This window comes from Ornithodoros turicata, chromosome 4 (genome assembly GCF_037126465.1).
Source record: "Ornithodoros turicata isolate Travis chromosome 4, ASM3712646v1, whole genome shotgun sequence".
NCBI classification, from domain to species: Eukaryota; Metazoa; Arthropoda; class Arachnida; order Ixodida; family Argasidae; genus Ornithodoros; species Ornithodoros turicata.
The window spans coordinates 46,459,147-46,482,448 of NC_088204.1; the positions used below are offsets into that span (position 1 = coordinate 46,459,147).

Genomic DNA, 23,302 nt, shown 5'->3' on the forward strand with positions numbered 1-23,302 from the left:
AATGTTTTCGTAATCGTTGTGGTAAAGACCTTTCAATCTGCTTAATCTCTTGGAATCCTTCTAAATCTTCGTACCGAACAGTGATAAATAAGCATATCCAAGCAGTGTGACACGACTGGGACACCGAGGCCCATAAAGCATCAAATCGACGACAGTGACAGAGCTGTTTATGTGAGGGCTGGAGCAGGAGACACGGAAGAAACAAAAGAAATTTTCTCTGACACAGCAACTGCTTATTATGAACCGAACGCTTATACCTCCACAAACCTCCGAAAGGGGGAAGGGATTACTCACACAGTTTCTTGTGTTTCTTCCGTATCTCCGCTTCCAGCTCTCAGTATGCACCAGCTTGTCTGCACTTTTTCACTCCTGTTTATGTGTCTCTCCTTCGAAGTAGGCTCGGCCGTTTTTACAATCCCGGGATTTCGAAATGTTGGTCCCGGGATCGGGATTTTTTCCAACTATCCCCAGGGTTTCGTATAGGACAACCATGCTATCAGATATTGCGATACAGTATGCGTTTTTCTGTTATCCACAAGAAACGTTCTGGTAAAAAAAAAGAAAGAAAAAGGGAATAAATTTATTCCCTTTTTTTTGTGCCGTTAGCAGGGTTAACCCTGCTAACGGCACAAAAGCTGCGTATTATAATGATTATTCGCACCGTGCCGGAATATCGACTTTGCATTGAAATGCGTCTCTTCTTGTCGTCTGCTACGGACTATCTTGCAGCTTCGCACCAAGGATATTTCCCCCGGTTAGCAGCTATAGTGCACGAGAATATATGATGTTCAGCTGTTGTACTTACGCAGTCGCTAAAATGAATGACGTTTGTCGCATCTTTGGTTGCAGTATTCTAGGGAATGTCGCTTGTGTGACTACATGGAATGGTGCGTTTTGCTTTCCCCTCTTTTATTAATCCACATAACTACTGTGTTCTGGTCTGGAGCAGCCGGGTCTGGTTTTCTGAAAAGGCTGTCTCCATTTTATCTTTTCACTCGCAAATATAAGTATTCGTTAGGATCAAAATAACAAAAAGAGAGATTCTGCAACTTTTTGTGTAGCCTTGTGGATTCCTTCGGATTTCGTACTTGAGGGCTGTTCTAGGCTTGTGTGGTTCACATGAGTCGTGTCGTGGTCTGTTGGGGTGGTCTCTCGTTACTCTGTTCTAACAAGGGGAGCGAGAGTAGGTATTTCAAAACTATCCGTGTGGCACCGCACGAATGACATCACAACTTAACTCGCTAAGCGCTTAATGTCATTTTTCGCGCCCGTGTGGCCGGGGTATTAACCTTAAGGACGGAGTCACATTGGTTATACACGTGTTCCAAACATGTATGACAACATGTCTTCAAACATGTATGGAGCATGTATAATGCTCGGTCACACTGGTTATACAATTCTTGTTTGACAACATCGTTTGGTCCAAACGCGTGTATGATTACACATAGTCTCGAACATATGTTGTTCAAACATCGGTCACACTGGTTATAGAACTTGACTGGAGGAACAGTGGGAGTGGCTTAAACCGTGATGTATGGCACACGTTTATCCAACCGTTTATCCAACTTGTCCATCACCGTTTTTCGGCAGTGCCCAAATACATCGTCGTGTGTTTGACAACATGTTGTCAAACATAGTCAGAGCGCTTGCTTGTATGACGGCACGGTCACACTGGTTATCCACACGTGTTTTGAAACATGTTTTGCCGGTGTATAAGCAGTGTGACCAGCATTGTATGACCATACATGTTTAAGGGATGTTTGTTATACACGTTCGTCATACATGTACATACATCATACATTATACACGAACATCCCGTCATACTTGTATGACGGGATGTTCGTGTATAATGTATGATGTATAACCAGTGTGACTCCGGCCTAAGACTTATTATTAAGGTCTACAAGGAGTATACCTAATTATTTTCGGGTTTATAAGTTCCAGAAAGCCAGCAGATACAGGTGTCGCATCCCCTCCGGCATTCGAACACACACTGAACGTCCTGCATACATCCCTCGTCCTCCGGTGGGTGAGTCGTGTTGTGGACGACAAGGTTGGTATGGTTTCGGAATGCAAATGATGTTTTCCGGTGAAGGGACGCTTGGAACAAAAAGTCGGTAGGGCATCGTTCTTTCCTTTTCAGTCGTACCACCGAATTTTTATTGTCAAGAGAGCCGAAATAATTTATCCTGATATCCCTTGATTTTACATTGCGAAACCCGGGGATTTCGTGGTCCCGGGATCCGAACCCTACCTCGAAGTGAAGCCACACGTGCATCGGTAGACCCTTTCCGTAAAAGTCTACGTGCGTTAGGAATGCAGTGGTCCCGTTTATCACCACGACGGAGTCATCGACGTTGCAAGCGATCGACGAGAAACGAGAAAATATACGAGTAGCTGTTGCAGTAAAATATCTGGTCATATCTGTTATCTCGTTTCTTCGTTTAATGCCGCCGGGTTTTCGGCGACGCAACGTACGGGACAGGATCCTCACGAAATTGATCCCTTAACACCTGTCACTGTAATAGATAACTTTATCAGAGGAAGGTGACACTATAGGCTGATTCACACTGCTGCGTTTACGTTTGCGCTTTCGTGTTACGTCCGCTGACAGCGAATCATTGCAACGGAACGAAGGTACTCGTAGGACGCTGTACGCAGCCGTAAACGCCGCAATACGAAATAGCCTTTTTTCCTGCCGTAGGGGAAGGTCTGAGGTTCTACACGGAATATAGTAATAATAATAACGTTAGTTTTGCCATGGGTTTAGCAGGTGCTAGGCAAAAAGCTACGACACCGATCTAAGCGTGTTGTTGTCGGGAATAAACACTTGGTTGTCAGTTAAGCGTGAGTTAAGTAAGTTAAGTGAGTTAGGTGAGCCAACGGAGAGCTGATTAGGAAGTGAGTGAGCATTATTGAGCAAATGAGGAGCTGAGCTGGAGATGAGTGAGCGGGATGTCCCGAATATCTCAAACGCTAAAGCATATGTACAGCACAGAGCGCATGGCCGAGATAAAAGGGAATTTTTCACTCGGCCTCCGTGTCACGCACAGATAAGTATCTTCAAGGTAACTTGGGAAAATGAGTAAACGTTATTGAAAAGTTGTTACTGAATGCTCGCCTTTGAAGGGCTTTTGCAAGATACGTAACTACTCTACTCATGGATGCCCCCAAGCTATTGTAAAGCTTTGGAACACTGTAAAGTTAAAGAGCAGAGATTTATCCTCATGCGAAGATTCACGTACTCACTTGGTGTAGAGAGTCCATTGCGTTGCGCTTGCTCACGCACTGCAGCTAAGTTGGAACTTGCAAAGCACACTCACAGTGTATTCCTAATAACGAATAACGAAGCGTCAAATGGGTGCGTACAATTTCGTGGTAAACATGTCCTTCCGTAGCGTGTTATACGTCAACTAGAAAGCGATGCTGCTGCAACAACCTTATTTTCTTGTCACTGTATTTCAAATCTCATGGCAGTCGAACGTGTGCCTCTGGCCGGAACTCACGACATTTTTTTAATGCGGTAGTATGTCGCGAAGTCAGGTCACGACAATAAGCGAGACGGGTGCAACGACATTTGTACTGCGTGCGGGCCAGATATGAACTGAACGAACTACCGCACGAAGAGTCCGCACGAGCAGGTCAGAGGCAGAGCTCGTCGTCGCCAGCAGGTGCCGCTACAAACCCCCCCCCCCCCCCCCGGAGTCCGGAGGTTGACGAAGGCAGGGCTGGAAGACGTGGCGGAAGTCGGCACGGCTGCGAAAAGGCGGGGTCGTCACCGCTGATTCCAGGATAGGTAGGAAATGGGGAAGGTGCGAACTTGCGGAGAGCCTGGAGCCCAATGGACGCATCGTGGAGCTGGAAGGGGCAGCTTGCCGGAGTGAAGGGCGAGTAGACAGGTGCGGAGGGGTCGGTGCTGGGGAAGTGTCCAGGAACGCGGGCTGGACGCGATCTATGGATACGACCTCGAGGCGATCCAGAAATTTGATTTGTGTCTTGTCTTGCCTCGAGTGTTCCCGGAAGGGGCCGTCGTAAGGAGACTGGAGTGACGACGGCTGATGGCGTCGTGGCGAAGAAAGACATGGTTGGCGGCGGAAATGTCTGGGTGCACGAATCGGGCGAAAACATGAATGGCGTGGAATTGGTGAGCGAAACTCAGCCACATGTTCTTGGAGGCGTGTGGCGAACTGAAGAAGGTCTGGTGCGGGCTGGGCTGGAGTCGCGGCGGCGAACAACTGCCCTGGGAGACGCAGGGCAGATCCGAAGACGAGGGTGGATGGTGCAACACCACAATTTACCTTGGAGGTTTCACGAATGCCGGGGAGCGTTAACGGTAAGCGCTCTGAAGAATGGGTCGGGTTTTCAGTGGCGCGTAAAGCGGTCTTCAGTGTGCGATGGAACCGCTCGACCAGTCCGTTCGCGCTTAGGTGGTAGGCCGTGGTGAAGTGATTCGAGCGTCAAGGAATCTGCAGACGTCGGCGAAGAGGCGGGACATGAATTGCCGTCCGCGATCGGCGGCGGGGGCAAAACGCGCCACCCAGGAGGACAGGAACACGAGAGCGGTTGTCTCAGCTGTGATATCCTTGATAGGTACCTCTTCCGGCCACCGGGTGCACCTGTCAATGCAGGTGAAGAGGTAAGCGTGGCCGAAGCAAGCAAGGGAAGAGGTCCAACCAGATCCAAGTGGACATGACGAAGCGGGCATCCGGGGTGGGAAATGGCAACGATGGGGATGTCGTGTGGCGCTGGATCTTGGAACGCTGGCAGGCCAAGCAATTCCAAACCCACTGGCGGATGTCACGATTCATGGACGGCCACACGAAGCGGGAGCTGATGAGCCTCTGCGTGGACTTGATGCCGGGGTGATGAAGGGAGTGGTAGCAGTTGAAGATGTAGCGACGGAAATCACTGGGAACAACAGGACGCGTGTTTGCCGCGGTTAGGCCTCATATCCTCCAAATGCCCATTTCCATCTATGTCCCAAATCAACCAAAAGCTCGTTTCATCCGAAAAAATGTTTGGAGGTTCTGGGCTTTCGGTTGATCTGGGTCCGCGGGTGGCAGTGACCCATATCCCCCAAATGATCTTTTCATTCGAGCACCCAGAACCACCGAAAGCGGGATACTTGAAAGTACACGCTTCCCCCGTTTGTCAGGGAGAGGAGGAAGGGTGAGCGGTTCTTGGTTAGTGACTCTAGTTCTTGGGTGTGCGGGAGTCCAATGTACTTGCTGCAACTGACTCAGAAGTGAAGTTTGCCAAGGGAAGGTATTATTGATGTCGATCGCGATCAAGAAGGGATCCGATCCGAATAGAGAGATGTTTTCTATATCAGTGACTGGAGTCCAGGCACTGGGTAGGTCATGATAGTGGAAAACGAATAGTAACAAAGCGTCCACGGCATAGGTCCCGAAAAAGGTTACAAAAAGGACCTCCTCCGTTACTTTTCTTTAAAGCTTTCTGTTAATACAGTTCAGACGTTCAGAAAACACTCTATTAGCTTCTGAAACAACCCCTTTTCCATTTTTTTGGAATAGCAAGCCGACCTCCGTCTGGCTGACCTTTCCTTTCTTTTTTCTTATTAAACATATCCCCCCTCCCCCCGTAGAAAAAGCTTGCAAGCAGTATGAATGCACTAAACAACATATCGTCTGAACTGTCAATCTCCTCAGAAGGCGCTTGAGGTTTGTGTGCTTTCCGCCGTCCCGCTACATGTTCCAGCCACAGGACATACCATTTCCACCATGTTCTTTTTCCGTGCCTCATGACGCGGACCTCCATGAGCTTCCGAAATTAGTGCTTCTCCCGTGTGCAACGTGCATACGAATAAAATTCTTTTTGGAAATATCTCTCTGTTCATATCACTTCTTGAACGCGATCTCATTTGCACACACCGAGTGTCGTGTCATTTCTACCCACCCAAACTCAGGCTTCTTTAATATAAATGCCGTGCATCAGCTCTCATTTTTATATCAATTATATCTGTTACATCTCGCGGAGGTGCAGATGCTAGATCTCTAAGGAGAATTATTAAGCACGGGAACAAAAGAAGCTGTAGAAGTCAGCGGACCGCATACATCACGTTACAGAACATTTCGAGCACCGGATGAGCAGCACCCAGGGACCCACGTGACGGCTAGGGTCACGTGACCCTCTCTGGCGAGTTGCAAGAAGTACAGCTCGAGACAGATTTAACTGGAACGCGACCTCGACCACCGAATCGGGAAGAGAGCCACCTTAGCGGCGCTTAGGAGAAATACAGGGAAATAATGTTTCGACTGTCCTAGTTATGGCGAATTCGGGTGGTCATTTTATGCTTTATTAAAGGAAGCTAAAAGCAGTAAGGATTCACTCCTAATGACCGTATATTGAAATGTGCGTAATAAACTATTCAAACCACCCACAAAAAGGCATTGCCGTTGTAAAGTACAAGCATATGCTAGTTCGATCACGCGGGCTAAGGTGACATTTATGCATTCACAGTATCAAGACAGTCTGCATACCTAGTATGCTCAAATTCTACAGGTGTGATATACCTGTAATATTTCAAGAGCAAACTTTGTGCTTCAAAGGAAACTAAAAACAGTAAGACTTCACTCCTAATGACCGCATATTAAAATATGCATAAATTTAATCATAAGTTATTGAAACCATTATTCAAAAAAACATTGTCACGGTAAAGCACCTGTCACGCGAGCTCAGGTGGCATTTATGCATACACAGTGTCAAGACAGTCTGTATACAGTATGCTCAAATTCTACAGGTGTGATATACCGCTGGTGTCTGCAAGGGCGCTGCAGAAATTCTGCATACTTGGTACAGAGAAAGAGTGAAACCACTCAACAACAACAACAACTACTACTACATGAATGACGATGGGATGAGGTGATTCACTGCAACAATTGCGGTACCATACCTCAGTGCATGTGGGTTAGGTGACAGAGGTGACAGGGTACGCAGAAAGTACGCTGAAACTCTGCAGAAAGGACACATTCATTTCATTCAGGGAGCGGCGCTTAGGAGAAATACAGGTAAAATAATGTTTCGACTGTCCTACTTTATGGCGAATTCGGGTGGTCATTTTATGGCAACAGGGCCTAGGGTTCGGAAATTGCTAGGTCGGCTAACGAGCTGGATCACGTGACAGTTGCCACCCGAACATGAGTGCCAGGGATCTAGCGGTTTTAGGATCAGGATTAGGCTCGCCTCATCCCTTTTGAATCAGGGCAGAGTTCGTACACTTGGATCAAGCTAGGGGCATCGCGTTCGCCCGTCTTCTGGTTCCGTCGTGTGCTAAATTACGTGAACTTCGACGTGCGGGCCAATGAGGGCACTCGTCACCGTTGCAGTGCGGATTTGACGACACCGGATATAGTTGGGCAACCCGCTGCTCGATAGTCTCGAGGCCGCGCAAAAAAGTGCTAGCTGGCAAATTCTGGGCGCTCGGAAAGCGCCACGCGAACATGCGAGATTGCATTGTTTCGACCAAGCGAACATGAGTGTTCGGCATCTGGAAAAAAAGTTGCCACGAAATGACCACCCGAATTCGTCATTATGCTGCGAGGGTGTCCGCCTTGGCAAGAGTTGTGAACTTGGCATTACCATCAACTGTGGTTATCATCGCGACGTTTGTTTGGGTTTGATGCGATTATGTAAAGGTGTATGCTGACCGATATCACGCGGACGCGATGCTGTTATCTCATTAACACACAAAGGTGGACACCAAATCCAATAAATTTGCCACTAGACTCCGTACATCCTCATTTGTTTCATCAGAAATTTGAAAATGCCCCACTGAGCGAACGCGACCACCTTCGCGTGTATCAATGAGATAAAGTCATCGCATCCGTGCGATTCAGCCGACATACACCTTCACATAATCGCCGCAAACACAAACAAATATCGCGATGATAACCTACAGTTGAGGGTAATGCTGAGTCAACAGCTCATGGCAAGGCGGACGCTCCAGCAGCAACAGCGGGACAGTCGAAACACTGTTTTTCCTTTATTTCTCGTAAGAGCCGCTAGGGTTGCTCTCTCCCCGACTTTAGCTCCGCCAGTCGAAGTGGCGTTCCATTTAACTCTGCTTCGAGCTGTACATTGGATTCCTGCACACTTAGGAACCGCTCACCCTTCCTCCTTTTCCTGTTAAACGGGGGAAGCGTGTCCTTTCAAGTATCCCGCTTTCGGTGGTTCTGGGCGCTCGGATGAAAAGAATACTTGGGAGATACGGGTCACTGCCACCCGCGTGCCCAGATCAACCGAAAGCCCAGAAACTCCGAATATTTTTTCGGAGAAAATAAGCTTTTGGTTGATTTGGGACGTCGGTGGAAATGAGCGTTTGGAGGATATGAGCTGCTACCGTTTGCCGCAGAGGTGTCGCAGAACAAGAGGCTCAAGGTTCCGGGATAAGGGAAGCTTGTGGATGTCGAGGGACGTGGATGACTGAAGAATGGCAGGCATGTCGCGGTCGTTCGCTTGCGGTTGCGCAAGCGCGACGTAGTCAACGTTTGGGGATAGATTGTGGGCCAGGCCAGCAATGTGAGCTCGAGAGAGAGAGAGAGAGAGAGCGTCCGCAACGATGTTAGTGCTACCAGGAATGTGCCTGATGTCGGTCATAAACTCGGCGGTTTAGGCGAGGTGACGGATTTCTCGAGGCGAGCGAGAACCAGAGGCAGACGTGATTGCGTAGTTGAGAGATTTGTGGTCAGTGTAAACGATGAACTGGCGTCCCTCGAGAAGGTGGCGCAAATGTTTGATAGCCAGGTACATCGTCAACAGCTCGCGTCCGAAAGTGCTGTACCGTGCTTCGGCGGGCTTGAGTGGTTTAGAAAAGAAACCCAGCGGCTGTAACTGATCGTGCGGTCCCAGCTGGTGCAGAGGGGCCCCAACGGCTTCTGAAGAAGCATCCACGAAGAGTGCGAGTGGCGAGTCTGGAATAGGATGAGCCAAGAGTGAGGCGGAGGCGATGTCCTGCAGGACAGAGGCAGGGCTCGTCGTCGTCGTCAGCAGGTGCCGCTACAAATATTAGGAGTGTCAAAATGGAAAAAGCTGTATGTATGTATGTATGTATGTATGTATGTATGTATGTATGTATGTATGTATGTATGTATGTATGTATGTATGTATGTATGTATGTATGTATGTATGTATGTATGTATGTATGTATGTATGTATGTATGTATGTATGTATGTATGTATGTATGTATGTATGTATGTATGTATGTATGTATGTATGTATGTATGTATGTATGTATGTATGTATGTATGTATGTATGTGTGTGTGTATGAGATGGTGAAGCCTCACCGAGGCAGCGGTATAAGTGGACATGTAAAAGGCATATAATAGGGTAAATGTAAATGAAGGTAAATGATTTCAAATTGAAATAGTCGAAGGTAATTAAGAGCAAGAGGTAAGAGTAATTGAAGGTAATCAGGGGTAATTAAAGACAATAGACCTCTACCTGTTTGTAAACAAATGACGTCATAATGTTCGACAGCGCCACGAGTTCGGTAGAGTTGAACTACGTTCAAAGCTAGTGGCGAACAAGGTCGCGCTTGAAAGCCACGGTCTTGAGGGGATTACGATGGTCTCTGAAAGGGACGCGACCTTCGGTCCTACTTTCTTTCAGCGAACAATTGCTCATTCGTGGAACCCGGCTTCCCCTTCCGATCTGTTTTGGTTTCGGTCTGTCTACCAACGTCATGATGACGTTTGTCAGGTAGAGGTTTATTAAAGCAAGAAAGTTCAAGGTAATGAATGTAAGGTATATGCAGATAAGAGAAGGATTAAATGAAATTAAAGATTACCTAAGGTAACCGTAGGTTACCGAGGTAATTAACTGTAATTAACGTGAATTAAAGGGAACAGAGTAATTAAACCAAATAAATAAATTAGCAAATTAAAGGGAATGAAATGAAATTCAAGATTTCCTCATGTAACCCGCGGTTACTTTCAGTAATTGAAGGGTGATTCCGGAGTAATTGAAAGTAATTGAGGCTAACTAAAGGTTAATTAAATGGACTTACATATACTAATAGGGTTTATTCACATGACGTCATCAGCAGGAGCCCACCACTGCCGCCAGCAGATTTGCCGTCATAATGTAGGTTCACAGATTTTGACTGTCCAGGCTTTCACCCACTTCCAGTTCACCGTACATTGGGTGTTTCGAAGTTATTGTACCGTATGAGTATTATTTGTACCATAATCCAAGTAATTTCCACGTTTTCACCGTTAATAGGCCTCTAAATAACATAAAGGCAGCCAATGAAACGGGAACCAAACTTCGAGGGACCTACATCATGGCGGCAATTTCGGCTTTTCGAAGCTAGTGCCCTCTGGGGGAGTGACGTCAGTGAATAAACCCTATTGAAAGTGTCGAACCGGAAGTCAAGTATAGACCGGAGGTGGACAACCGGAAGTGGATACCGAAAGTGAAGTATAGACGGGAAGTGGACAACAGGAAGACGACTCGAGGCCGGAAGTGGACAACCTGGAAGGTGGGTTTCGACCGTGAGTGGATACCCAGAAGACAGATATGGACCGGAAAAGGCGCTTCATGCTAACGCATTTCTCTCGCATTTACCGCTAAATCGCCACTGAACTTTTTGTGTGTTTGTGTGTTGAGAAAGCACTACAGCACGAATGAACCCTTGACTGACTTGCCTATTTCTGCCGTTCAAGTGACATCGCTGAGACTCACCGGCCTCGGTGGATACGTGTCCGCCTCCAAGGAGGACTTGAGCAACTTGGTACAGGACACAAGGTGTTTGGACACCGTGTGCTGCGTTAAAAAACCGAAACCTAATCCACGGGCCGACCACTGTGACGTAGCTCACGCGCGCTTCGGTACAGATTTTGCGAGAGCTAAGGGCCTCCACGCTTCACTCCTTCTAGGAGCGTGTAAATGAACGAGGAAAGTAGACGTCATCGCGTCACGTTCGTTGTCCCGATAGGACGTTTCAGCGGGCGGAGATGTATCAAATTGGAAGGTATTTACGATAGCGGTCACCTGATTCCTTTCGAGTGGCTTTATTGTATTTAGTCTCTAGTAGCTGCACAGTGCATTTGATGTAATGTCGTCAATGTCGTCTGACACCATGGAGTTAGTGTAAACGACGCACTGCGGAGCATTCGCGCAAGTATAGAGCTCGCAGATTTGCCGCCACGGTTGGAAGAGATGCGGACGCATTCGCTAAAAAAATGAACATAAGCGACGGGCCGTCGAGAATGCCAGGAAACGGCGTGCTGCTAAGCGCACTACCGCTGCTGCCGAAGGAGGGGCCGAAATACATGCGACGCTGCATAAATACTAAACCATACTGAACCTCGAAATACTTCCCTATAAGTATTCGTTACCCGCATACTCGTACAGCCGAACCGAACCGCCATACTGGCACTGGTCGAAGTCGAACATAAACGTTGACCCGCAGAAACTCAGCGACAGGAGACGTTCAATTTGGACAACGTGGGTGATGTGAATGTGCCGACCACACGCAACGGCACAATGATAGATTGGGTGTTCAGGAGACTTGTTAAGCATGATTCACACTACTGCATTTCATTGCGTGCGGACGCGTGCGAACGTTATTGTTACCGTGGCCACAGACGCGTGCGAGACATTTCGCAGCAGAACGGAAGGAGTTCGTCCGAGCTGAACTTTCTTCGACGCACGCATCGACCCGCCCAAGCGGGAACAAATCGCCGCCTGTTACGCTCGCGTGCTGAAGCGCTTCCCCTCTTCTGTGTGATATGAATTTCAACAAGGCTGTTGTAAACATGGAGTGCACGGAAGTTGCGAGAAAGAAAGATGTAAGATTTATTACACCAAAACTAACTGCAGTTTGCGTTACGCCGAACTCAAACGTGGACTTGAAACTTTCCGCAATATACGCTTCATGAAAGGTTTCAGGTTTTATTTACTCTTTCTGAGTTTGTTACGTGTGTGATTATTTCTGAGTTTCAATGAGTTACAAATGGGACTGTGAGGGCGTGCCCTGTATAACAGTCCCAGCAAAGCTGCTCATTAGCTGACACTTTCGATGCCCACATGTATGTGAACAGTTCAACGAATTGCTTATGTGAGTTATGTAGTACGCAGTGGCGTCGCTGGCTTACCCGTTACCCGGTACGGGAGCTCTTTGCGTCACCCCCCACCCCACCCCATGCCCCCGTTAACGGATATCTTTCTGTACCAGGCGATTCACGATAAATAAACATAATACACCACACCGAGAAAAAAAATAATAATGTGCCTGGCAGAAGGCTCCGCACGTCGCTTTTGGCGTCATCGTGCCGCAGAGAACGGGAGGAAGCGGCAATATTGGTGCGGCGCGTCACCCCTTCCGTCACTTCACCGGGTGCGGACTGCACCCCCTAGTGACGCCACTGGTAGTACGTATACACACGCATATGCAGGCCTGCACGCAATGAAACGCACTGGTGTCAATCAAGCTATATAGTGTGCGCTGCACGGACTACATCTCCAACTACAGTATTCGCAAACCCATTCTCTGCATCGCCAGGAGTGAAGACTATCCAGACGAAGAGGAATCGTCCGAGTGATCGTGTACATTGACACGCATACGTTCAGGTTCATGACCTGAAGAAGGGAGTTTTTGCAGATCGGAAAGTCTTAACGATAAGGATTCGGATAACATGAGGAGTCAATCGCCTGATTCCTTTGAAGTGGCTTACATGACATTGCTGATCTTTCAGTTGACAGCTTCACTTATAGTATCGTTTCCGTATACGCTCCGCAAGTATGTTTCTGCGCAGCTGAAGAGGGCGAGGGGCGTAAAATGACGTGTGCGGCTGCGTGCCGCGGTTCGATTCGCCAGGGCCTCTGTCGACTCCACGTGCGAACCCGAGAAAGGTAAACAGAAGGAACCCGCCATACGTTTCGTGTGTTTTCCGTTTTGCTAAGTGATACGTTGTTAAATACCTGCTGTATTTAAGACTGTTCTTCGTCGCATTTGGATGTAGTGTCCCTTTTTTATTTCCAAAGCGCACACAGCTCCGCCGGCGGTAGGAGAACGCGATTAACTGCTGCTGCTGCTTGCGGGTTCAAACGGATTTTACGGCTGGGGGAATGCTTGTGTACCGTGGCTACAGAAACAGTTCAAACGCGGTACACCACCAAGGCTCCACTTTCGGGGCGGAAACAAAGAGCACCACTGCAGGTCACAGTTTGTTTTGAGTGGCCCCATATAAGTTCTAACGTCTAATAACAGTGGAGTCTCACACTTTACTAGGAACGAGCCTCGTCATTGTCCGTCCAGGTGCCATTGCCGCGGTATCAGGCTCCAGTTGTCTCACATTGGAAAATGCAAGTTCGTACGCGTGCTGGGGCACGGTTGTCTTCGTTCTGTCGTCCACGGTAGTTTAGAGCATTGTAGCTCCCATGTGGCTACATTTGCCACTTGTATGAGGACACTCGCAGTTCGCCTTAGATAGTTGTCTACTCCGCGAGACCGAAATTTGAACAAATAATAATAATACATAGGTATAATAATAAATGGGAAAAATGTTTGCACTATGCTCGCACGAGCGAACTTATACGAGAGCGGAATATTTCAAACTGCAGCAAACATATTGCGTTAAACTTCCGTCGATAAACTAAGATCATCCCCCACGAAAAGGACCTCTAATACAGAAACCAGAGCTGTTCTAGCACTCCCAAAGGCATTCTTTGCGTCGAATGTTCCTTTGTTTACCCCTTGAAAAGCGCGCAAATGGTCCCTCCGGCCAATCAGGCGTGTCCCAAAAACGTCACCGTGCAGTCATGCGCATTGACCTCGCGGACTTACGCAGCGTATACAGTGCTGCCGATCTGCTAAAACTCGTGAAAGTGAAAGGGTGCTTCTTTCGTATCCGAAATGGAGTCGTCGTCCTTCGTCTGTGGTAACGAGGAGGAGGAGGAGGAGTGTCGTTGGGAGGAACCGAGAGGTCTGCCTGCCTGATTAGGCGGCATGTTTCTCGGGAAGGGAAAGGTGGTGGAGAGGAGGAGAGGAAAGGGTGAAGTGGAAGAAAGGGTGAAGTGGATAGCTGCGTCCATGGGCCGACTTCAGGGCAACTGTGCCGGCATACGCCTATTACACATCTGAGGGAAACCCAGGAAAAACCCCAGACGGCACAGCCGGCCCGCGGATTCGAACCGCGGACCTCCCAGTCTCCAAGCGCACGCGTTACCGCTGCGCCATAGAAGCTGGTCTGTGGTAACGCTATCGCATTTCATACGTGTTTGGCAGTGCGTCAGATACTACAGTCATTTCTAACCGGAACCAGAAGATAACCGCCATTCACCATCAGTGGTTAACCGAAACCCTTACATGAACCGAAAAATGGGGAGTTTTATTGAATCGTTTTCACTTGAACGGTTTTGTCGCTGCACAACCAGAGGATTCCATTCTGAGTCAGTCCCGTTCGCATTGCTTCCACGCAATACCGTTCATGAACGGTTTGGGGAACAACGATTCACTAAAACTCGCTAATGTGATTTCGGTTACCGGTTTATACGAATCGATTCAAGCATGAACGCGAACAACTTTAAATGCGATATTTGTACCGCTTTATAACTTTGATTAGTGGTGTAGTACATGCTTCTGTTAAAGTACATGTCTTTTTCATGTCATTGAGAAGCTGTGTAACCAACATACCACTTTATGGGCTTGGACCCATAATCGGATGACATACGCATCGTATGACAGGTATTGCGTACGTCCCTTATGAGTTATGAACTGTATTATTGCTTACCGTTTTAGTGCATTGTACGCTATCGCCTTTGCTTACGTAAGGGATAGCGTTGGTTGATCTGCGCGCGTAAATAGTACATCATCACGGCTGAAGTGCCGTTTGGGCAAGGTACTGCTATATATCAGTAAGTTTAGGAAACTGTACTTGTGATGTGCCTCTTTATTACGGCAGCAATTCACTAATAATAATGACGGGGCCCTGTGCAGTAATGAAACGATGATTCCGCTTTAAAACAGGGATAAATGCTGTCGACCATGATGCTAGCTGGTTTCCTGTTGTTTTCGTTTACAGTCCTTATAATCAATGCGAGATGTCCAGCGATTTTGTTTCATTGTTAACCGTTCAGTTCTCATGTTTTGTGTGTCCAGAAAGGATAGCTTTTCAATAATAACCCTTTATTTTGGAAATTACTGAAAAGACTACAAATAACTTCTTCATGGCTTTGGTGGTGGAACATTTGACCGCTATGTATCACATGAGCTGAAAAGAAAAGAAAGTATTACTGAGCCTACTTAGTCATAATACTTCCACAACAAATTAAATTATTTGATGAATAAAGAAATTTAATATGCTCATAGGAAGCATTTACAACTTACATGTTCCTACTTCTTGCTATATTCATCTGCGGCCCTCATTGCCTGACGCATTTATGTATGTAGCCCTCTTATTTTTTTATGCCTGCTGGCTCCCTTCGTTCTCAATGATACCAACCAGGTGCCTAAAATCACAACCAATTAATAAAATTTCCTTATAAGTATTCAAAATAATTGCATAAAATATTCTTAGTTTCACATGGTGTAATGATCAGGACAATCACTCCATTTCTCTACCAACTAATCCAAATAAGTTTATGAAGAACACTACACGTCCACCACTGCAAGTGGCACAACAAATTTCTGAGCACATAGATATGATTTTTTTTTTCAAACATGCTTATGAGCATAGTTCAGCATGGCAGAGAGACCACCATATGTGAAGCATATGAATGTCTCTGAAAGGTTAGCAGTTGATATGGCCTCTGCTATACATATCGCCTGCTGTATTTACTGCAGTATGTACGTACCAGCCGAGTAAATATGTAGTATAATATAAGGAGAGTTCTTGCAAGACAGGCCCGCAGATAATCTAAGCTAGAGCACCATCTAAACTTCCAGCACTTTTTTGTTACTCTACTACATCACGTGAGTTTCAAAATGCTATATTTTACCAGTATGTGACATGCTCTCCTACAACATTTCAATGCATGTCACAACATTTTTTTATATCTGCTGTACCCTAACCAGGTAAGCCATGCAAACAGCAAATATACCTGTGAATAAATATCACGAGTGCCTCCCACCTTCAATGGATATGCAGGGCCATGACGCTGCCATGTGTGCCACTTGCTGTCGTTGAGAGGGAAGCAGAACGTTGTCTGCTTCCAATGCATCAAGTACTGTCTTGCTGAGGCTCTCCCAAGGGTAATAAATTTGTGAGAGCAGAGGCATTTGTGGGATTGGTGAAGGTGCACTCACACATGTTGACTGATCTAAACAGGAAAGCATAACAAAAAATGGCACTTAAAGCCTCAAGCAAGAGGGCAAAGTGGCATCTGGAGATGTATGCACTATACCTTGTTTCCATAGTCCATTTTTAACAATGAAAATTCCATTGAGGTATTTCTCAGCACCAGCACCCATAGAGCGAAGTGATGACTCATCCATTAAATACACCTAGAAAGAAATAACTGGTGTGACAAAGATTTTTAGAACAACAGTGCAATTGAAGCTCATACGAGCGTTATAAACGTTATAACAAAAGTGGCATACCTGTATGTTGCCCTCCTGACAAATTCCATGACCCACAGCAACTCCGATTAGCTCCTCAAGACATGTTACTGACACAAAGTTTTTCGTTTTGTGATCTCTACTCCTGATATTCAGAAACTTCTAGTAAACGAGAAAGAAAGAGAAAAGGCAGCAGCATTGAGCAAGCTCTGAAAACCACACACACATAGCAACAACTGTAGCATGCACAGGGAAAGATATGTACCTCTCATATGGAACTTTCTGTGTCAGACAACGAAGTTATTAAGCAAAACCGGAAGTAGCGTATATATTTAGCAAAAATTTGGTTAAACAGACTATATATACCTCCATAATCATGGCTGAGCAGCGATATTCTGAGGGAGACAACAACAGAGTTTGTTACTTCGTAAGCTGAATATGGATGACTGTCCATTAACTCTGAGGGTCGCACACAACAATATACACTTGTCTCTGAGATTCAAGATGGTATAGCCTGAGGTCTGGTAGAAAGCTTGATGGTGTTATGCGAAAAAGAAAAATTGTCATCACCTCAGGGCCAGTTTCCACAAAGATGTGTACCGGTTTCCCATAGCGCAGGTTGTACTCGTCTCTGGAGGCCACAAGATAGTGTCCTGTTGTATGTTGAGTCCCAAGAAATGTGGTTGTCGAAGCACACAAGAAGGGACTGTCAACTCACAGTGCACGATGCATCTGTGATGAGGTGATGTTTTCAGCGCGCAATATCTGCTGCTTCACTGTCCACACGGCTGGCTGCAAGAAGCCACAGAACAAAACTTTCAAGACAGTACTTTTTGTGTTGAATGTGTTGGCGTTTCGTCAGGATGACTCATGGAGGAATTGGTTCTATAGTTCTTGGAAGCCGCATTACGTCCCTCTATGGTACAAGGAACACCACTTGCAAACTCTTCATGTGATAGCAGATGGTCGGCTCGACGAGAAGAAAATTTCTGCAGCAACAAAGTGCACCCGTATATCACCTACCAAGAGAGTGCAAAAAAGGGATCCATTTATAAACAGCCTTCAGCTGTGCGAGCATGAAACCGTTACTGGTGAAAATTTTGACGCCGCTAAGACTAGTGAAAGGTACATTTGTTTGGAAAGACTGTGAAATGTGACCTCCTTGATGAATTGCAAACTGTAGAGGATCGGAATTTTGCAAACAGGAGGCCTTCCTATAGTGCAAATGCAACAGATTTCAATGGAAATTTGGCCTGTTATATGCCTGCCGATATCGCCTGTTATACTTAAGTATAACAGTCCATATCGGAATGATATCCACTTTGGAGATTGGGACACTTTCAGGTGAACATTCCACAACAGAGGAATTCCGTTTACTCCAGCTCCAAGGGGGGAAAATAGAGTCACAACATCTATCAATTTTTGTGCGAGATCACAGCAAAACACAAATTATTTCAGTAGCCTCCCCCTGCACGACTGAACGTTAGGCATCTCTTTACGTTTCTACTCATGATCTACACACAGTGACACACACAGACACTGCTTTCCTGCTGTTGCACACCGTTGCTGAGACGCGTATGCAACGAAACAATTTTTGCAACCATGCTTACAAGTGGTGCTCGTATTTGACTTGGTATTGTGGTGGAACAACGAAACAGGTTTTGAACTCACCTTTGCTTTGCGGGGCCAAAGTCGGCCAAATACCAAACACTAGATGCACTCCAAATGCATTCCAATGCATTCCAAACAGGAAAAAATTTCGCGGGCTTCCTGTTAGCGGCTCAGGTGACAATGCAGTATTGCTCCGCGCTGCGCACTCGCTGACGGCGAGACGCCGGCGTCTTTGAGTCTGCCACATTCATCCGAGCAAAAAGTTAGGCTCGAATATTGCGATATCACTGTTGGATCGTTTAAAAACGGTAAATATGTGCTTCACTGAAGACATGTATCGTCTTCCATATTTCTGCTAGTATAATCGTGACGTGGTCTGAACAAAATATTTCATTTTCAGCGATATTGCTCAACTCATTCCTGGAAAAGACGATGGGGTAGCAACGGTTCATGTGCCGCTACGGAATTGGAGCAGCAATGAAAAAGAGAAGCTCTGGTTCCGTGGGCGGTGTTCCGTAAATTTACGGTCTTTTTTAACAGTGATGCCGAGGCTTGAAGAGACCTCGGGCACCCTCAGTAGCCTATATTGGCGTGTCGGATATGGATCATATACTGAAATACAATTTGTTGGGGCACGTTCGTTACATGTGGTGGGGCGGGAAACGTTTGTAACGGTGACGGGAATGAGTTTGTGCAATTCACACCCAGCAACGAGTCAAAGATATCAGCTAAATACCTAACATCCTTCCCTGTCAAATACTGTGTTTTTAACTGAAGTTATCGTCTATAATGTGATTACTTGTTGAGCGGAGCTGTGAAACCAGCATAATTTTTCTTTTTAATTTAATTTAAATTTAATTTAATTCATTTAATTTTTCTTAATTTTTCGAAATAAAACACCGTTTCTAACACCATATTTCCAATTCAAATGGGGTGTAAAGAAGGTGTACTACACGGTAAACATCTGTTTCAACACCCCACTTTACACTCTTAAAGGAGTACACTCTAAACAATTTTACACCTTAAAGGGTGTAAAAGAACATGTGCATAGCGCACACCTTTTAAGGTGTAACGGAACACCATCAAGAAATCAAAGGTGTAATTGTATGGAAGGGTGTAATGTAACCTGCAAACCATAGAAGAGGCAGCTGGAAATTATTACAGCTTCATGCGAAAATATATATGCGAAAATATAGTGTTTCTAGTTTTTACAGAAGGCACATGCTTGGTACTTTGGAGTGTAATTGTGGCTATCTTGGCATCACTCTTCGATCACAGTCATGCAAAATATTCTTTAAAAAGTCAAGAATATACTTTTCTCACACTGAACTTGTAATTTTTTCCAGGTATACTACTCAGCTGTACCCTGTGTGAAGCAAAAATAGGACATTGCAGACACATGTCGCACAGCACACACATGTTATAGGTGATTGATGTGGGTATATGCGGGCATCATATATATCAGACACAATCACAGGAACTGAATAGTTATGCTTCTATTAGGCTCACATTATGCCATGCAGCATACATATCCTACATTACGTAGGCATGAAGGTATTCAAACGTATGACTTAATACAGCTTTATCACATAGTAGTAATTTTATATTTTCCAGTCATCTAACCTTGAGGGGTCAGATGACAGTGTGCCAAATGTTGAGTAACTGTGCATTTGGTCTTTATATCACAACTTGTATCACAAGCTTAAGTTCTGAGTACCACAAGCACTCCAACACTGCACAGGAACAGGAATACATTTAGCCTGTGTAATGGAGCCTGTCCCACCTCCAAATACACCCTCTGTTGCACCCTCATCACACCCTCCTGACAATGTCTCATAAAAGGGTGTAATTCACCATAGTTACACCCTCGAAAATTTTCAAGCCAAGGTTCAAGGGTGTAAAATAGGTGTAATACATGAGAATACACCAATTTTACACCTTTAAAGGTGTGAAAATATTTAGAGTGTACAGAGGGCCATCAAAAAAAGAATTCAGATGACGTTGGATGAAAGTGTGTGTGTCATTTTACCGAATAGCGCGAAAGGTTTTGATGTGTGCAATTTGTTTCCCAGAAAAAAACTCACATAAACGTGGCTCCGCGCGTTCATCCTTAACTCGCCACTCCAGCTATATAACGAGGATGAGGAGGTACGATGCCACGTCACCGATGACGCAAGGAGAAGTCGTTCTGGTTCGCCGGTCAGTGGGCGTCAGCGCCTTGTCCCTTTGCCGCCGTAAACTAGTTTTGCCAGTTCTCCCGGAGAATTGGGGAAAGAAGGAGCGGCCGAAGCATTACCGAGCCTGGAGAAATGATTTTTCAGAACCCCGAACAGGCGTGTAGCAGACGACAGCGGAGTAGCAGACAACATTTCTCTAGGCCAATCAGTGAGCGTTCTGCTTATAGACCGTTTACAGCAGCCAGTTGCTTCAGGCGCTAATAGATGGCGCCACACTAGCCCCGCCATTGCTTGCCTTCTACAAGTGCCTATGTGCCTTTGCCTACGTGAGTGCTTCCTAGATTTTTAGCCGCTGGTGCTACAGTTATGTGCAAAATGTGCAAAAGCAGAGGGAAGACTTGTTTCGTGATTGAGTGTAGCAACTGGGACGGAGATCTGATCGTGTGGGACGAAGCAGTTTGTCAAATTCACGAGCCGTCGCTACACAAAGATTGCTCGTGTTCGAGGCCTTTTGCAATGCACGGGCTCGCACAAGGAGGGAAAAACAAGCTGATCCGACAACAGTAGGTATGGAATCTTCAAAGGGAGGATTTCGAACAGGGAAAGTCAGCGAGGGTGAGTAATGCAGTCCTCAAAGTGGCGCAGCACTTCTTCGTGTGAGCCCCAACCTCTGCTGTAGGCGTTGACTGCTGCTTGTGAGAATAAACTTCCTCCATAGTAGGAGGGGTCACGTTCCTTGCAGTAGAACGGTTCCATGTACATGCCTTGTCAGTGCACGAAGCACTCGTGAGCCCCTAGTTTGTCGCATCTACAACCTTGATGGGCAGTGCAGATATGACTGCACCTGCTGCTCAAACCCGCTCTACAGGTGCATGTTGTCGCCAAAGCGCACCCGAAGCGAATCTCTGCACTACACTTTCTGCTCACTGTTTGTGTCGACTTGATGTCAGCCATTAAAATGCATACACCATCGTTGCACTGGCACAGGTACTACACCGACATGGCCACTGTCAAACACGTTCGTTCCCTTTGCAAACCCTCTTGTAGTTCGTCGCAGGCTTTCCGTCTCCCTCTATCTCGTTGATCATGTAGTTGTATACATCTGAAATCAACAATAAAAGTATGATATTTCATAACGAAAACATAACAGCTCTTATACATGCATATCTTCCTCAGGTAGTTGTTGTACCACAACTCTTGCGATAAAAAGCAAGATTTCACATCTTACGATATTACATTATGAACGTATCCATAACGTAACGTATGCGCAACCAAAGAAAAACAAACAAAAAAGAACGCTGAAATGTGTAGTAACCCAAGCATAGTGGGACCGATCGTGTAGGACGCACGAGGGCAGAAATATCACCCTAAATCAAGCAAATGCAACTTAAATTATAATATATAAAAAAAACGCACTCACGTGACGGTTTAAGCAACGGCCAAAGCCTCGTGTCATCCTTCCACCCAGAATTCATTGCAAAAAGTTGAAAATCGGGGAAAACGTCTCTTGGTTGCACCGCAATACTACGTGCGCCGTGCCAACAGGCAGCCGAAAGCGAAGGCAAGCAATGTCGCGCAAGGTCACGTGCGCTAAGATGGCGGCGCCCTTCTACTGTAAACGGTCTATAGCGTCAGCGCGAGATTCCAGGCAGATCACAGGCTGGTACTGCTCTTCACCACCGTTGCGCACGGTCGCTTTTTGCGGCGTATTTTAAATTAAATTTCCGCGATAATTATGACTCTGTGGTGTAAATTACTTCGCATGGTGCATCTTACTGGCCTACTTAACAGTTTGATGGGAAGAAAACTGGGTGTTAAAAACGACTTCTGTGCTACTTTAATGATCGACATTGGATAAAATGTGGTGTATGTTGATATTACACCATTAGTAGTCCTCTTCTTGCACCCTTTGCGGAATAGAAAATGGTGTTTTTAAAAGAATACACCTTTTTTGAGCAAATAAAGGTGTAAAATGATTTACTGTGTATAACTGTAATCGAACCGATATTCGTTTCGGTCTCAGTCCCTGCTTTGTTCCTTCTTCAAAGGGGATTGCCAGGAGATCCTCATTCAAGTAGAGTTCTTGCCAGTGCCATACGTTGGCTGTTCAAACTCCTCTCTGTACGGAGTCCTTCAAAGCTGTAAATGACACCTAATTCAAAAGTGTTCTAGCCTGTCAGGGTGAAGTGTTACAGAAAAGGCGTGTATTTTCAACAATCGGTAAACAGAAACAGATCATTCTGAACATTGGCTCCACGTACATTTGACCTATGCCATTTTCGATGCAGGAGCGTAGAATGTACGTCAAGATTCTAGCAGCGCTTTATCACTTCCATGTGTCTAATTACAGGTTGCAAAATCACCCAGACGGATATGTCCAATTACAATGCTGAACAAGAGGAGCCTGTGAAAATAAATTTGGCGCCATATACTTTGTATGCTCCGAAAGCGCCGGGCGGGGGCACAGTTCTTGGCTTGATTTTAGGTGAGTCTAGTCGAGGCAGCGCCTACAGGTGCAAATTTTTGGTGCGGTATCAATGCGAAAACAGTCACTGGAAGACTGGGATTACGTTAAAAAAAAAGGAAAGAGAGAGAGAAACGCACAGAGCCGGGACATCAGTGGTAGTGAGGCTCTTCTGATTACGTATTTTAATGCCTTAGCATTATAGTCCTCGCTACGCAATAATCGCGGCGTGGCCTGTCTGTAGCCACAGCGTGGCACGCATGCGCGGTGAGTGGAGAGGGAAGAAGAGGGTGCCTGGAGAGTGCGACGCGGTCATGGCGCCGGCGCCGGTGAGTCTGCACTCTGTGCAGTGTAGCTGTGGTGGTCGACAGCTTCGGACATGTCTGCGCGGGCGCGCCATAGGTTATGAACGCGGGCTAGTTCCATCTCAAATCGAACAACCCGGTACATTTGATGTCTCGAATGAACGGCAAAAGTATATGCTGAAGCCGTCGGTGAGTTAAGAGAAATAAACGCTTTCGGAATTATC

At 46.2% G+C, this 23,302-nt stretch overlaps 1 protein-coding gene across 1 annotated transcript in view; it reads left to right on the plus strand.

Moving 5' to 3' along the window:
* LOC135392400 (scoloptoxin SSD14-like) overlaps positions 1-23,302 on the plus strand; it is a 511,073-nt gene that overhangs the window by 219,329 nt on the left and 268,442 nt on the right. The window contains exon 7 of the mRNA XM_064623115.1: positions 22,660-22,794. Coding sequence (XP_064479185.1) covers positions 22,660-22,794 — 135 coding nt within the window. The remainder of the gene's footprint in view (positions 1-22,659; positions 22,795-23,302) is intronic.